At 38.9% G+C, this 16579-nt stretch overlaps 1 protein-coding gene across 4 annotated transcripts in view; it reads left to right on the top strand.

Moving 5' to 3' along the window:
* LOC126561980 (poly(rC)-binding protein 3) overlaps positions 1 to 15381 on the top strand; it is a 58472-nt gene extending 43091 nt beyond the window's left edge. Inside the window, exons 8-11 of one of the 4 annotated variants that reach the window (XM_050218377.1) lie at positions 244 to 375; positions 2084 to 2177; positions 2396 to 2672; positions 5711 to 6250. In XM_050218377.1, the coding sequence (XP_050074334.1) occupies positions 244 to 375; positions 2084 to 2177; positions 2396 to 2672; positions 5711 to 6215 (1008 nt within the window). In that variant the 3' untranslated portion in view covers positions 6216 to 6250. Of the gene's footprint in view, positions 1 to 243; positions 376 to 2083; positions 2178 to 2395; positions 2673 to 5710; positions 6251 to 15131 lie in introns of those variants that run through there. The other 3 variants (XM_050218380.1, XM_050218379.1, XM_050218378.1) reach the window with 3 other exon arrangements.
* Positions 15382 to 16579: the final 1198 nt, after the last annotated feature.

The raw sequence follows: 16579 nt of genomic DNA, 5'->3' as shown, positions 1-16579 counted from the left end.
AACGTATCGCTGTCCTTTATGTCATTCTTTTTGTTTCTATTGCAAATTGATTTTACAACGATAACCACTCTTGAGCAAAGGGAACGAAAAATACGAAAGTAAAAAAACAAAACAAACAAACCATTGCAAAATACTCCACCTGAACATTTTGCCGCACACTATGTCTTTCTATCTGTTTTGTATCTTTCTCTTTCTCTATCTATCTCTCTATCTACATAACTATCTCATAAATCGTTCGTTTAGACCTGCACAGTATATCCACTAGCCATTACCGGTGGCTTGCATGCGGGCATCTCCGGTTTAGCCGATCCATTACTAAAAGGAACACATCTACAGGGAGCGATACCTCCACATCATCTACAACCGATACCTGATGTGAGTTTAATCGTTTTTGATTGGTGCTGATTTTGCCTGGCAGTAACTTACTCTCTCTCTCTCTCTCTCTCCATCCAACCCAAGCAAAATCCTCTCACACCAAACCGGCAACCCATAAAACCACCCCCCTCAACCCTTACTTCTTGCCACCCCTTATTGTTCCCCATTTCTTTCACTTTCACCAACCAACGACCTTTTGTCCAGCAGAATGTGACCCCACGTGTAACACGTGTCTTCAACGTACCTTAGTACCTAACTATCATCGGTGGCTTTGAGTAACATGTTCAACTATCCCTTCCGATTCCCGTATTCTACTGGGCAGTAATAATACTGGCAAACCGTTCCATCGCTTTGCGAATGTGTCCTCTCTAATCTATTGTTCCTTCATGTGTAGATACTGTTAAACTGTGTACTCAATCCAACAAAGAGCGCGTTTGATGAATGTGATCCTCGTACAGCTCCCTCGTTCCCTGGGTAGCGCAGTGAAGAATGCAATTGCTTAGACAGTTTATGTTGCCTAGCAAGTTCGAAATATTAATTTCTCTAGTCAATAGATTTAGATTAGCTTGTAGTTCGCTAGAACCCCCCAGCAAATCAAGATTTGTTCCACTGAACCAAGCTTTACTTCTGTTTTGTCCCAAACACGCCCATTGAAGACTAATACCAATTGCGAAACTACTACACCCCCTTCTCGAGAATCTACGATCTGATATGGTTCCAGTTCCAAAAACTCATCGTTATGCTCCTTTGTATATTGTGTCCTTTTTAGTAATGTAGCAACTACTTCATTCGTTCGCATAGCTAAAACCGTATGTTAATTAAAATGTTGCTTTGAATTAATACGCTATTGTACATATGTTCCCATATTTTTAATGTAAGACTTTCAGCAGCGAACAGGCTCTGAATATGTTAATACAGTAATTGTATTTTTCTTTTGGTGGTAATCACACCTGTACAATTCCTTTTTATACTTTAACAATAACAATTTTAACTTTACTATTCCTTGGTTATGTATCTAACACGATTAAGCAATATCTCACTTCTAATATTTTTCTTAACAGTTCTTCGTTTGTTTGCGTCGATTAAAAATGTTAAAATTCGGAACAAAATTTGGTATTTAAATTTAATTTTGCTTCAAATAGTTTGGCATCTGGTTTTGAGTAAAGCCGAAGCAGATAATTTGTCAAAAATTTTGAAGATTTATTTGATACACATTTTGTTTTCCTTGTACTGAAAAAGTACAGTTATTCTGCAATTTTCGAAGCAGATGACAACACTGTTTTGTATTCAATGTTTTCCTACTTTTATGCACTTTAATATTTAGTAGAATTATTGTTTTCTTTTTACATGTCTCAATGGTGTAATTTATATTGTTATTATGTGATTGAATTTAACTATGTTAAATGGATTGCTTCTTAGTTGCCATGTTGCATTTACATCGCACTGTTGATATTTGTTGTTTTTAAAGTGGGAAAATTGTCTACCGGTTCGTTGGTGTAATGGTGTTGGTTGTTAGTTCAACATACACATATTAGCGTCTATGCAATCTTTTAAAAATCTTACTATCCCTGAGCAGGAATAACATGTTTGCACAAAATAGATTTATGAAAGTAATATGAACCAAACCAAACATACTCTTCATGAATATTGCCGTAGATGATTCTTAAAGACGATTAACCATTTTCGATCACTCTAACTTTAATTCTAGGTTTCGGGAATCGCTAAAAATCCGCTTGCGGGTCTAGCAGCACTTGGATTAGCTGGCGCGATTCCCTCCAACACTGGTGGACTTAATCCAACTGGTAAGTATTTGCATCGCGTTCTGCTATTAATTACGATACCCAAACGAAGAGTTTTTGTGTCCACCAGAGTGTGACCTACTGATGTACCTATTGCAATGGTGCAACCAGCATAATTTTTCTCCATTTGTTTTGTTCTTCATTGTTCAAAACGAATGTTCTAACAAAACCGACTTGTTACAGTACTTAAGCTAATGCGTTTCAATTCATATCCCACGCAGCTCTCGCCGCTTTGGCCGGTTCTCAACTGCGAACCAACAACAACCGCAACGTAGCCCCAGTTCAGTCGCAATCACATGAAATGACCGTGCCAAATGACCTGATAGGTTGCATTATTGGTAAGGGTGGCACCAAGATTGCAGAGATTCGCCAGATCTCTGGCGCCATGATACGCATTTCCAACTGTGAGGAGCGCGACAGCGGCAACACGGACCGAACGATCACCATCACCGGCAACCCGGACTCAGTCGCACTTGCCCAGTATCTGATCAACATGAGGTAGGTGATCCGTTTTGCTCTTTCATATACTTAGGTCTTTACTTTCTAATATTACTACCGTTACTACCGATCGACGGTATCCGGCAAGGTTGTTTCGTATTTTGGATGGGAAGCCGGTCGGTGTACTGTTGACTAACGGTTTCCGCCAACAGTATCCAACCCCCCAAGGCAGAGGAACTCTTCTCATATTGTCATATCTTCTGTGCTCCTCTGTGCCTTGTGCTAAAATGCTATCTCTATTTCTCTGTCGTTTTTCCCTCCACTCTCTTACACTCTGCCCACCTTACTGTTGTTGAGTTCCGTAACACATTTCCCTGTTTTATGATCAACACTACTTTAAGTTGTCCACTCACGGTGCTGCTCGACAATCGATAGGTCGACATTTTTTCGATATGGATTTGATATGGCTCCACTCGGTATCGATCGAAGGTCCTTTCTAGGAGCTGCTCATTTTCGTGATTCGTGGTTGTGGGGTATTCCTTTTCTATTCTTTTTGTTTTGCTCCCTGTGGCTGATATATATATTTTTTTTGTGTTGCGTAGGATATTATAGTTCCAGTTCGATAACAATTCCTCTTTTCCTTCGAATCTAAAGACGACGTACGACGACTTTCTTCATCTCATAACCACCACCCTTACCATGCGTGCTACTCCCCAACTAATTACGTGTTTCCTAATTTCCTTTTTCTCCTCACGAAAGAAATATCCATTTCATTTGCTCTCAACATCAATCGCACTCTAGAGCTCCAGTGTTCTGCGAAATGAATAAATCCTTTTAAGACGCAACCTTTCCCCCCGTTTCTGTCTGTCCGATTTTCTTCGCGATCTGTGATATACTATTGTGTGGTTACCCTTACCCCTTAATCTGTCCCATACGCACGGCACCGTTTCCAAGTGAACTGCAAGGATTTTGTTGTGCACATGTTTCCTATACCATCAGCTACTGTACTGTGTCGCTCCTTCTCCGTGGTGTGTTGATGTTCCTTAACCCATTCCCGGCGTTTCCGGCTTACGGAGCGAGAGAGAACACTTCTATCCAATCCACCTTTAGAAGCCTCCCAACAGTAAAATCCTGGATTTCTCATACCGTCTTTCCTTTTTTTTTTTTCTTCCACGATGAAAAAAAAACAACAACAGTCATGATTCCATCTCATTGCCATTTACCATCATTATTAACACACTAATAAGATATTAGTGGCCCATTTTCCATGCTCTGCCACGCTGTACAGTGTTGGGTGGAGCAGTTAAATATCACACATTTGGTGGAGGTGCTTCTATAATGTGATTATTTATTAACTGACATTGAAATTTATGCACATCCTCGCAGTTTATGTGCAGTATAGCAGCTGAATTACTTTGTTTATGTAGTGCCAATAACACCAATTATAGCTGCAATTTATAGACATGCGCTCGTATGATAAACAAAAATTAACCAACTGTTTATAATTAAAAAATTCAATTTCGAGTTCAGTTTTTAAGCATTGTAAATGTCATTTTTGTTTTTCCTTTGAATTATCTATTTCTGTCTGACATAATTTGCAATGCAAGGCAAAAGTAAATGGTAAATCCTTTCAATCCTTCTTTATAAAAAAACACATTGAAAATAATTGTATGATTTGGTTTTTCTTATAAAGACTAGGAGACATTTGAATTGATTCGTCTCTTTATAGCATACTGAAATGCATAAAAGCTGTTCCACAAGTTGTTTGATTCATTTTTATTTTATTTTTTATTTTTATTTTCACAATCATTTGTTAATATCTATGCTATGTTATTTTATATCATCGTTTCTTCCCATTCTACAAATAATATTTTTGATTTTGTTTTGTACCTTGGTTTGCACTTGTACACTTTCGTATTATTATTGTTTTTTAAGAGGATTTTTTGTTGGTTTCATGCGCATGCTTAGGTGCTATATTACAAAAACTTTTATTTCCTAGCAAGGTTGCTGCCGTGAGCATAGGTAGCCATGTATGCGCTAATTACTACAACTATTTCTTGTACTGCTTCCATCTTTTGAGCAATACGGCCCCAGTCCTTCCTTAAAGAAATAAAAATAATAAGACTAATGCATAGTTTGATTACTTATGAATTAATTTATTCGAATCTAATCATGTGTTTTGCGGTAGTTAAAAATTAACAATATTTAATCACATACAAGAAAAATCCTTTGATTCACCATGTGATGGCGAATGTTGCATCATTGTTGTGTGAGTGTATTATGATCGAATGCGCGTTACTCAACACTGTCACAAGAAGCGACTAAAATACCACTGTCAAAGATCTTATTTTGAATTATATGTCCAGGATGCTGCTTATTTTTGATGCGGATGATTTTTGTTTTATCGGCGCTAGCCTCAACTTTGCCTAAGCAATTGTGTGTTTTTGTCACCAACACTTTTAATTTTTGATAGAATTTAATTGAATGCCAGTGCAATAATTTTTTTTATGTGCAACTGAGCCTTTTCAGCACGAAATTAACGATGAAATTAATGTTGAGTGTTATGTGCTCTTACAATTTTTCAAACGAGTAAATCATCAATGCTTCTAAATCTTGCACAGTTCTACTTTCCAGATATGCGAATTTTAATTGCTTATTACGTACTGTCCCAAAATTTCCTCCATAATTCCGACGATGCTGCAACACAACTTGAGTTCAATTTGAAACAACAAGAACATAATGTTGCCTATTATCTTGGTTGGACACAAGCACTGCATCCCTAACTCAATGCTCCCTTCACTAACCTTCCGATAATGATCGTAACGTGCATCACTACATCGGTATTGTTACTTACATACCAAAACACAAGCATCCTTCCGGAACACAAACCAACCGCATTATCCTTATACAATTCAATTTATGCTCCGCTCTCCTGGTTTCAACATCTCTGTTCTGTGTTTCTATCAATGATCCTTCCGTCCGTCCGTCCGTCCGTTGCCTCTAAATATCCTTTACACGTTTCTTTTTCTACTCTTTCTCTCTGTCTCTCTCTCTCTCTCTTCTCAAACCTAACAAACTTCCTCCTTATCCTCCCACAGCGTCGAGCTTCAGAAGGCGAATTTAGGTGACGAAGCAGGCGCAGCTGCTGCTGCCGCCGCCGCTGCGGCCACCGCACAGGTGACAGGTGCACAGCCGGCCACGGCCGGTATCGTACCACCATCGGCCGCAGCCACGCTTACCGCGGCGGCTTCCGCTGCTGCAGCAGCAGCCGCAAATTCGGGCGTCGCCGGAACGGGCGCGACCGGTGCGAATGCGGCCGCTGCTGCTGCGGCGGCAGTCACAAACCCACTAGCTACCGCGATACCGTTGGCGCAGCTGCTAGCCAAACCGGGCACATTAAATGCACTGAACAGTCTGTCCGCTCTCGGTAGTCTGACCGATCTGATCGGCAATCTGTCTAGTGGGGCCGCCGCGGTAGCACCGATCCAGACGACCGGTGTAAATCGACCCAAGACCACGCGTATGCGCTCTCCCAACACCAACAACAGCATGAACGGTGACAGCAGTAAGAAAAGTGAACGCAATAAGTTCAGTCCCTACTAGAGCTAAAGTGTCGTCCTGAAAAGAACAAGAGACAGGTAGCAGCGCGCGATACAGCGGGACGACAAATGCACAGCCAGTAGTTGGCAGGGGGAGGGAGAGTGGGCGAGGGCTTGTCAGAAGGCAAATAAGACAATGTAACGACAGAATTTACAAGTTTTCATAAGCACCATTGAGCGAAAGGTATAAGAAAATGGTACGATAGCAAGCAGGAAGAATGCTCGCGTACTAACTTACTATTAGTAGTTATGTAAGAACACTTTCGGTAGTTAGGTTCCACACCGGGGGTTCTGCTATTTAGGATGCATTATATTAGGGTCCTACACTATATAGTACCTAGTGTAAGTGACTAAGTTGATACATAAGATAGGATGGTTTTGATTGAAATTTAAGCGAATACTAAGGATTGTAAAGGCAACAACAATATCATAATGCAACATGAACATGAACACGCATACACACGCAGATTCTTTTTAACGGTTTGTCGAATAAGTTTTAGAAACACTTCTATGAAAGGTATGAACTCGATTAGGAACCTCGTGTTGTGCATCTACACGGGGATGAATTTAGTTTTGTGCGAGAAGAAAACGCATATATCTTGCGGCAAACCCAGAAAGGAATAAAGACCTATTATACATTTTATAGGTTTCATTCGTCCTATGTCAGTTTATCGATCGTACTTTTTTTTATTTTTTTATTCAAACATTGCACTGCCCGTGGAGACATTACACTGCAAACAGGCAGGTAAAGCGAAAGATAGCTTGTTTGAATTATTTGTTGCGAAAGCTATACTTACAGTTACAGCTTTTGATTTTAATCAACCTAACGTTCATGGCTGTTGGTTTACAGCAGTACACTAGAACGCCGCCTTAAAGACCTGGAACTGCTATGAAGTTATTTGTTGTATTTTAATTATGTTCTCAAACAATTCGCCTCCATTTGCTTCCCTGTTCGGCAGCGGTCGATAACATTACTGTGTCTGCTACGTAACTGTTGCTGTCTATCCACGGTGCCATTTCTGATCTGGAGAAAGTGGAATAAAGAAGCAAACAAGTATGTGAAGCAACATACTTTTCCTAACATGCAGAATTTTTGTGTTGCTCTGCCTAGCCTTGCGTTGACGATGCTTGGTGGGGTTTTATTTTTAGATATTAATTCGATAAGAACTTTTAAACGTTTCCCCCGTTTTTAATACTCTTTGCGGCTGCTGCGCCTGGCGTGGCTTGGCTGGAATGTACTCAACCTGCCGTTTGCTATGTATTCTTCCTTTTTTGTTCGTTGTGTTTCACTTGCATCCACCATGAAAAAAATGAGAATATGCTATTCAGTACAGTACAAAGGCTCATAGTGATGTATCGAGTGGAAGGATAATTTTCTAGGTTCTCAATAATAGGAATAGCATTAATACACCGCCGTTGCACCATCACGATGACAGTTTTCAAAAATCCCGGTACCACTTTATGTGCAAACGACGAAACAATCCTTTACCAGCAGAGAACTGATTTTGCGATGGATTAATTTTAAACCGTTTGCAAATTTGTCATTAGTTTTTGTTGTTTTTGCTGTACTTTAATTCTACATAAGTTCGTCTCCATTTGCCATGCTTGCACAGCTGCACGCGCTAAAAATAAGCAGCTTCACATCCAAATTTGGCTCTTTGGTGAGGCAATTGGAAGAAGTTGGTTAGAACGACAAACGCTCCTACGTCCGCAATTGCGTATAATCTCAAACATTAGCAAAGAAAAGGAGATCCATGGTTGGGTTCTTAGATATATAGACAGACCAGGGAGATTGTATGCTGCGTGCGTTGCGGCCTTGGGACGGAAGAACAAGTAAAGCCAGCCAGCGCTGTCAACCGGAGGACAAATACCGCTCTCTATCTCCAACCATTGCATTCTACTGTGCTGTGTGCTGTGTTTCTACACTGTACGATAGAAGAAAAATGTAGCAAAAACAAATTACGTAAAGCGCTGTGTGTTGTATCGCAATTTCGTGTACCTACTGTCAACAGGACAACTTCAACAAATGTTGATGCGAAATGATTCGAATTTTAATTTCAGATTACTGTGGCTATTTTTAGTGGTGTTAGTTTTGCGTTAGTTACACTTTGCACTTACACACCACATAGTATGTTCTCCCAGTCGCACCAGTCAGCAGCAATCAGTCAGGCTGTCACATGTGCAGAAGGATTGGCTCCATGCAATGTTGTTCTCGCGCTAGATGCGAAGAGAAGAAACAAGGAGGTGTCACCATCCACGCGTCAGTCATCCCTTGATCGCATCGGAATTAAATTTGCACAACCAGATTTGGAAAGAATCCTATTTTGGATTACGGCTAAGGCCGCCGGATCAAATTAACTCACTGGGGATCGAATCGTGTGCGTGCGTGTGTGTGTTTGTACGATTTAATGGACTGCTGCACCCCTTTGCTTTGGGTAATTATACCACCATTTCAAATGTTCGCTGGAATTTCGACCAACTTTGTTACGAGTGCACAACATTGCATTGCGATCAATAGGGCTTACCTCACGGTATTGAACGCGGTACTTCGCGTCGTCAGGGTAAAAGAACCCTAGAAAATTTAACCCGACCGTGTGCTTGTATACTTATTGTGTTGAACGCGCTTGAAAAGCAGCACTGATTAAACATAAAGAGATACACAAAGAATCTCTCGAGCTCAGTAATTAAGGAAAATTTGTGACTAAATTAGAGCTTACCCTAGGAAGAATGTTTCGGTTGACGTTAAAGTTCCAAATTAACTTTCCTTTGACATGCATGTTATATTGATTCTTCTAACAATCGAATCCATGGTCTGAGCTATACCAAAATTCTAGAATTCTAATATTGTATGCATCAGTGACAGTAGTATTTTTCATTTTCTTCTGATCTTTCTTCTTGCATCTTATTTGGGTTTCAAACTAATATAGTTCTTGGCCTGAAACTTTAACTATCCATAGCCATTTTTCTTATAGATGATATGCAGTGACGGACAATGGATGAACACCACTTTTATATTCAATTTTTAAACTACTGCTTGCGATACTTCTACTTATTATAACTATACCAAAATTTGGCAGATTGTTTATCAGCATCTGAGCTATTCATAGAAACTTTGTTTTTATCCGTAAGTTCATAAATGATTTTTTTTATTCCTGGTAGAACGTCCAGGCCGTATTGCTGTCTTCAATGACTGCCAAAGAATAAAAAAGTTCTGAAAAGTTTTCAAAATTTGAGATGCCCAAAAATATGAAGATTCGTTGTTTGAATTTTAAAATTGGTTGATGGGTTGGATTGGTCTTATGTGCTATGGCCATATCTTCGTCAGAATGAAAACAGAGATTTTACAATTTAATGTTTATTGAATAAAGGAACGTTTTCTCAAAACGTTGAACTAAATTTTACAAAAAATTAGATTGATTCGTTGGAAATTGGCTTCACAATCTCATTTTTACGTTATGCACAACATCAGGTGGCCGTAAACTATTATCCGTCACTGTATTTCCCCAACATGTGTTTTCACGACACATCATGACGGTCTCACAGATAAGTCTTTACGTATGTCTTATGCTTTACAAAAAGCAGTTTCGCAACACCTGCTCCGATCACCGATCGGACATATTGTAAAAGGCGCAGGTATAGTACAAATATTCTAATCCCTGAAGCAGTCTGCAGGCCAAAGCCCGCTGACTCTATTTGAATTGAAACCAGAGATGTAATGACAGATTGAGTTGAGCTACTACGCGCTCATTTTTATGTAATATTTTAGTCCAGAGTTTTAATTGCATTGGCAGACGTACGCTGGCAGCCCCAGGTGTGTTAGAGCTAGTTGGTAAATACACTTGGTGCAAAGACCAGCGCAAACCGATAGTTTGAACTTACTTATACAGGCATAGGCGAAGCCGACATTATTTTAAGATTTTAACGAGACGTAGGGAATTTCAGTTTACATCATTGTGTGGAAGTTTTGTTTTAAAATATGAAACTATATTGCTCTAGTTTACCTCAGTGGGTAAGAGATTCGAGAATGATATCAGGATGGTTAGCTATAGTGAAACAAACCGTTGAAGGTACCCATTTGTAGCTTGATAAGAATGTGCTCACAATTACAGCATTATCAATAACACAACACTCTTGACTTCGTAAATCACACAATTTTTACCTCTATACAAATACCATAATAATACACATACATACAACCAAACACACATATTTACGATTTTATATGTCTGTTGCATACTTAAACTCAGATTGAATGTTCATCTTCCTACACTGACAAGCTCTGCAACGCGCCCTTTTTGAGTAGGAGAAAACGGAAACCCGTAAGAAGATACAACCGAACCCCCCCATTTACGTATTATTCTTTCACAAGCCAAAAAGTATATCACACAACTCTTGACATTTAGCCTATAGTACTTGTATAACACAGCAATTGTTGTTTAGATTCGTTTAGAAAATGCATCCAACCAAATGCCCCACAAAAAAAGGCATATGTCATTGTAAGTGTTGGCAAAAAGTTAATAGAACCCCCCCAACAGACAAGCGTATATCCGCAAAGAAGCAAAGAATCAGACACATATTACACACATGTAGTACATTGCAAACATACAGTTTAAAGAACGTTTAGAGCAAAACCTCCCTTAAATAAAGACTTCCAACAGTATGTATAATCGATGAAAAAGAGAAAAAAAGTCAAGCAGAGGAAATTCAAAGCGAATAAAGGAATAGATTTGAGTTAAGTCGAACCAAAAATGGGTCAAGCGTTTTTTTTTCAGTCAGGGTTCACATTTACATTATTTAAGTGCTAAGAACCTTAAGCAAACATACACGTGTTTGTAACTCCTCCACTGCCAAATAATATTTCATCAAAACGCACATTGACCGGGGAGTGCGTAAAAATGGTAAATTAGTTTTCAAAAAATTCTCCCCAACATTGTTTGGCATTAAATTCACGTGGTGGATGTGCAAAAAACGTTTCCGTTTGCTAGTAAACTTTGAGAATCACCTCCTCGATACTCCTGTCCATCTTAGAGGATAAAAAAGAAGGGATTAGTTCACTAATGCAACTCCAATTTCAGCAAAAGCCAGCGTAATCTTCGTTCCGTGCATCGTTCAGCGATGATCAGCGCGGGAAATATGCAAATTCGCCTTCTTCAACGAACAAATGGGAATATCCTACACGTCATCTCCTCATTCAAGTCCACAATTCCGATCGTTCCGACCTTTCTACTACACCACACCGTGCCACCTTTTACAAACCAAACCAATAAATATCCAAAATCACACATAATGCTCTCTACATATCCTTCTACCCCGATGTATGTGTGTGTGTGTGTGCAGAGTTCTTGTATGTGCGTGCACCATATCGGATGAATTCACAGCCATAATACTCCATCACTAGACTGAAAGAACGAAAAACCAAATCCCGAGCAAAAAACCATCAACCAATTAAAAACGCATCAATCCCCGCTTCTATTGACAACCAACTATTTCCTAAAATTCATTAAAAAAAAAAACAATGCTTCACGCACACCCCCGATTTCGCGCCTATAAATGAGTCTTTTGTTGTTTTGCGAGATACAAAGATTAAAAAATGTGCTCACCATATGTTCGCAGAATTCGCAAATTCTACATACATTATGCTCTTTATTCGTAAAAATATAACACCGAAAAAAATGCTTACTAATATCCCTAAAACGGCATTGCAGTCTAACCGGCAGTGTCACGATGCACCGAGTATCAAACGTTTCATTATGCATATTTTGACACTAATAAAACATACTTCAACATCCTGTGGAAGACTGGTCATACATTTCATCTCATTTAGTATACAAATCCATCAAGCCATCAAGTCTCACTATCATCCTTTGATTTCGTTGCAATGATATCTGCAGGCGTTTGTTTCGTTATATGATTTATCCCATCCTTTATTCGCGACAACCAACGTGCAGCTTCAATTCAACCAACATATGTGAGCCAACCATAACCGTCTTCCTAGACAATGTAGCTGGATTTCGAAAAGCATAGCTTCGCTGTCCAACATCCACATCCATCATAATACACATCCTATCCGGTAATGGTGCATCTATATTTTTCAGTAAACTCATACCCAAGTTTAGGATTAAACACCACATAAAAACCATCATCATTCCATCGTTCGTACTGTTCGTCCGTCCATCGTGCATAAAAGTTTGCAAACATATCACAATTTCCTATGTTAGAATAGCTATGCCCTTTTACTTTTTTGGTTCAAAAAGTTGTTGTTTTTGTTTGTTCAAAACATATCGCATTTTTTTTTATCACTTATGCAATTCCACGTACAGCGTGAGGAAAGTAGTGCAAGTATATTAAACTTGGCATTCTTTGCGATCATTGAAATTTGTTTAAAAAGCATAAATTAGAATCACAATCGAAACCACTATCAATATTAACATTTCAATTAGATAATGATTAATTTCCTATCAAATAACCTCACTCTGATGCATCGTCTAACTTCAACGCATTAGCTTCTGTTTGCTTTAATCATTAATACCATTGTTAACTCTGCATAAATTGCCATCCAGTAATAGCCAACGCACACCACAAACCACAGAAGAGTACTACTGTGCGAGTGTTTGCATCCGTTTTATGTGTTATTATCATCAATGTGCAAAACAAACGATCCGTTTCCTCTTCCCATTTTTATAGCGTGTCTACCAACAACAACAACCACCACCACCACCATCACCCGTCCAACAAAATGTGCCAATAACCAAAAACCAAAACCAACCAAAACCACCACCACCGTACGTCCAAAATAGTCCAAATATTCACCGTCAAACTAAAACCAATCAATGCCATGCCAATGAGTTCCAAAAAACCAGCTCAAATCAATCCTCTTAAAGTAATCATGAACCTCGTTCCTCTCTGGTAAGAAATTAATAATTCATATATTTTGTTTTACCGCTCTCTGTACAACTTTTTCTTCTACTGTTACTATATACATAGTATCTTTTAGTTTTTATTTTACTTCTTTAAATATGCTGTCTGTCGTTTTACTTCCTTTTTGGTCCCATTTAGAAAACTCGGTAACGTTATTTATCTTTATCTTTTTTTTTCTTCATTTTCCACCACCTAGTTTTTCCTGTTTTGCTCCCCATTCATTATTGTTCCACGGTTTCTGAACTGTGCTAGTGTGTGTGTGTGTGTGCGCCCTGTTCCATGGTTTCCCCTGTTTAGATTTATTCGTCCCGAATCCTCTAACAATTTATCTTACTTAGTTCTTGATCATGTTTTGTGCCAAGGCAAGCCATCAAAACCACCACCACCACCAACACACCAGTTTTACCGTCAGCAATACACCTTAAACCAGCAAACATAACTATCTGGCTACCGCAGTCGTCGTCGTCATACCATTTTCTAGTATTGTGCGTGCGCGTGCTTCCAACTTGTACCTTGTACGCGTTACTCATCTACCGCCTATCCGCAGCCTATTACAGCTATCCGTTGAGAATGATTTGATTATCCGTTTTAGTTCTTCTTGTGCTCAATCGAAAGATTTTTTTGGTTACTATTTTAATCGTTTTAGTCGTTTACATTCCAATACTTAATAATTCGTTTGCCGATATGGCTTTATTTAGTAAGTAGTTTTTTTTTACTATTGTCTTTAATTACTTTACATTTTCACATTGTTCTAGTTTTTGCGCTTTTAGGCTTAGTTTGAAATCGAGAACAAATCGAATAAAAGCTTTCGCGATACAGACTCTTATTATTGAAATATCCTATATTGAATACAAGAGCGCATTTAGCTGAGTTCTATGGGTTTTCAGTATTACGTCGTTTTCCTGCTGGTATACGATAATATGCGTTTATTAACCAAATTTTTGATAAATTTTTTTACACATTTGAAACTCAGCAACAAAATTTCAATAAAAAATTTCTATAAATTCGACCACTGCAGTAAAGCAGTAACAAATTATAGGCTCAAACCCGGAACGAACAGAACTTAGAGACCAAAAGTCAATAGACACACAGTTTGAGTTCATTGTAGTAATTCTAACTCATAAGACAATAATTAAAATTGTATTACAATTAGAGCTGCATAGTAGCAAAATCTTAGCATCTTAGTTGAAATTGAAAAACCCGATTTCGTTCGTTCGTTTCTAGTTGTAATATATCAGCGAGTCTGTTTTTCACTTTGTTGATTTTCACCTCGTTCTAATAGTTTGTCTTTAATTTAATCTATAAATTAAATAAGCTTGCCGATAGAGGATACAGCGTGTTTTGCTAGATTTGTTTAACATAGAACGTTCCACTCGTGTATATCCCGTTTTGTGAAGTATATATATAATTCTCTACCTATCGACTTAGATATTTTCACTCCGATTGTACCATTATTTCACATTACTTGATGGAACCCCTACTACTACTACTACAACACTGATTAATTGAAACAATAATTGTATTTTACAACGTTCATTCTTTTTAATAATGAACTGTTTTGCATTGAGTGATCAGTCTGTACAAGCGCGCCACCATTTTGCAATATTTGACAAATACGAATATAAATACAAAAAAATATATCATTTTTTCTCTTTTTCTCTTTCTCTCTCTCTCTCTTTCTGTCTCTCTCTCTCTCTTTCTCTTCTTTCTATGTTCTCTTTTAATCCCTTTGTCCCCGTTTTTCCGTTTTCTTTCCAATACGTGCACTCATATTTTGTCCTTGCTTTTACATTATCAAAATTGTATGTTTTAATTGTCCCCATAATGATGACTCTAAAAAAAAACTCCAACCCTTTCCAATGCATCATTGAAACAAAACCAAATTCAAATTCAAAACTATATCTCGCTCTCTTTCTCTCTCAAACGATCACACACATACACGCAATGTACACCTATTTTTCGCAAAACGCCACGTATGCTCCCGTAAAACTTTTACTTTCAGAATTTCGATGGAAACTGCCGGAATGCCAATCCCAGGCTATCACTACATCACCCCGAATCACATCGTCAAAGCGCCGATCCATTAAAAACTTTCGCTCTCTTCTCCCTCTCAGCTTTAGAAGTGGTGATGGTGGTAGCAATGGCGGCGGCAACAGCAGCAGTATCCTCCGACCGATGACAACCACCACGATGGCGGCAGCGGCCAGCGTGCGGAATGGGAATGCGGTGGCGGCGGCAGCGGCAGCAGCAGCAGCTGCAGCAGCGGCCGCATCCGGACCGGGCACAGCAGCCGGCATCGGCTACAACGGCATGACACCGGCGGTCGGCCCAGTTGCGTTTCCGTTTCTGCGTTACGGCCTCAATCTAGATCGGAAGTAATGCGCAACAGTAGAGAGACGCCATACGCCATCGGTATCGGAAGAATGGACAACACTCGTAACATCACCATATTAAAGTGCAACCAGGATATGAAGCGTGATCGCGAACGTTATAAAATAATTCTTCCGAATAGAAGACACTGGTAGTGCTGCGAATTAAGCAAAAAAAAACTAGGAAATGTGAGGAAAGTCAAGAGAGGCATATCGTGCCGAAAGATGCATTGCAATCACTTATTAGTTTGTTTTGAAGTAAGCGGTGATCTGATAATCCGGTGAGTGTCGTTGTAAGCAACAAACAAATGAAAATTAAAATCAATCATTGCTGCTGCGTAGTTAATGTAGCACCACAGTGTGGGATGACTGCTGTGTTGGCGCTGTGCGATGGGGAAGAAAACAGAGAGATAGAGAGCAAAAGATATACATCACATTTATCGGTATAGTTCAATTAACTTTAGCATGGTCGGCATACGGAAATTGATTTAGTTTAGGAATAAGTTTTGTCTTTTTTATTGTAAATTGTTTTGTTTTTTATTGTTTTCTTATCGTTTTTTTTTTTAGTGGCCGTCCCAAGTTTACACTGCTGGGCAGATAATGTTAATGAGCAGGATTTCACAGAGTATATTCATCGGCTTGAGAAGTACATTAGCGTAGGGAAATAGAGAAGAAAACCGACGATTTTGGGAGTGGTGAAAGGGGCGCACTAGCGTAGTTGTGTGTGTGTGTGTGTGTGAATACACTAGAAAAATGTGGCAAAAATGATGCAATGATAACACACGCGTAACATTTAATTCTTTTCGCGTTAGCACCATCACTTTTGTGGGATGACTAGCAATAGCTATCACGTTGGTTTTGTTCTTTCGTTTCACTTTTAGGACGGCATTTGGAAAAGATAGAAAACACACACACCTTTGTGCTTCTATACGGTTACAAGATAGTAAAATTATAGTAACTGTCAATCGGCTCGAATCGAGTGAATCAAGCAACTTAAACAAGAACGATTATTCTAACCATTACAAACAACAGAGAAGAAAGGATTTGTAAAGCGGTGAAAACGTTAGTGAATGTATACGAA

This window comes from Anopheles maculipalpis, chromosome 3RL (assembly GCF_943734695.1).
Source record: "Anopheles maculipalpis chromosome 3RL, idAnoMacuDA_375_x, whole genome shotgun sequence".
Taxonomy (NCBI): domain Eukaryota; kingdom Metazoa; phylum Arthropoda; class Insecta; order Diptera; family Culicidae; genus Anopheles; species Anopheles maculipalpis.
The sequence above is the reverse complement of the archived record's forward strand: the minus strand, read 5'-3'. Positions and strand labels throughout refer to the sequence as shown.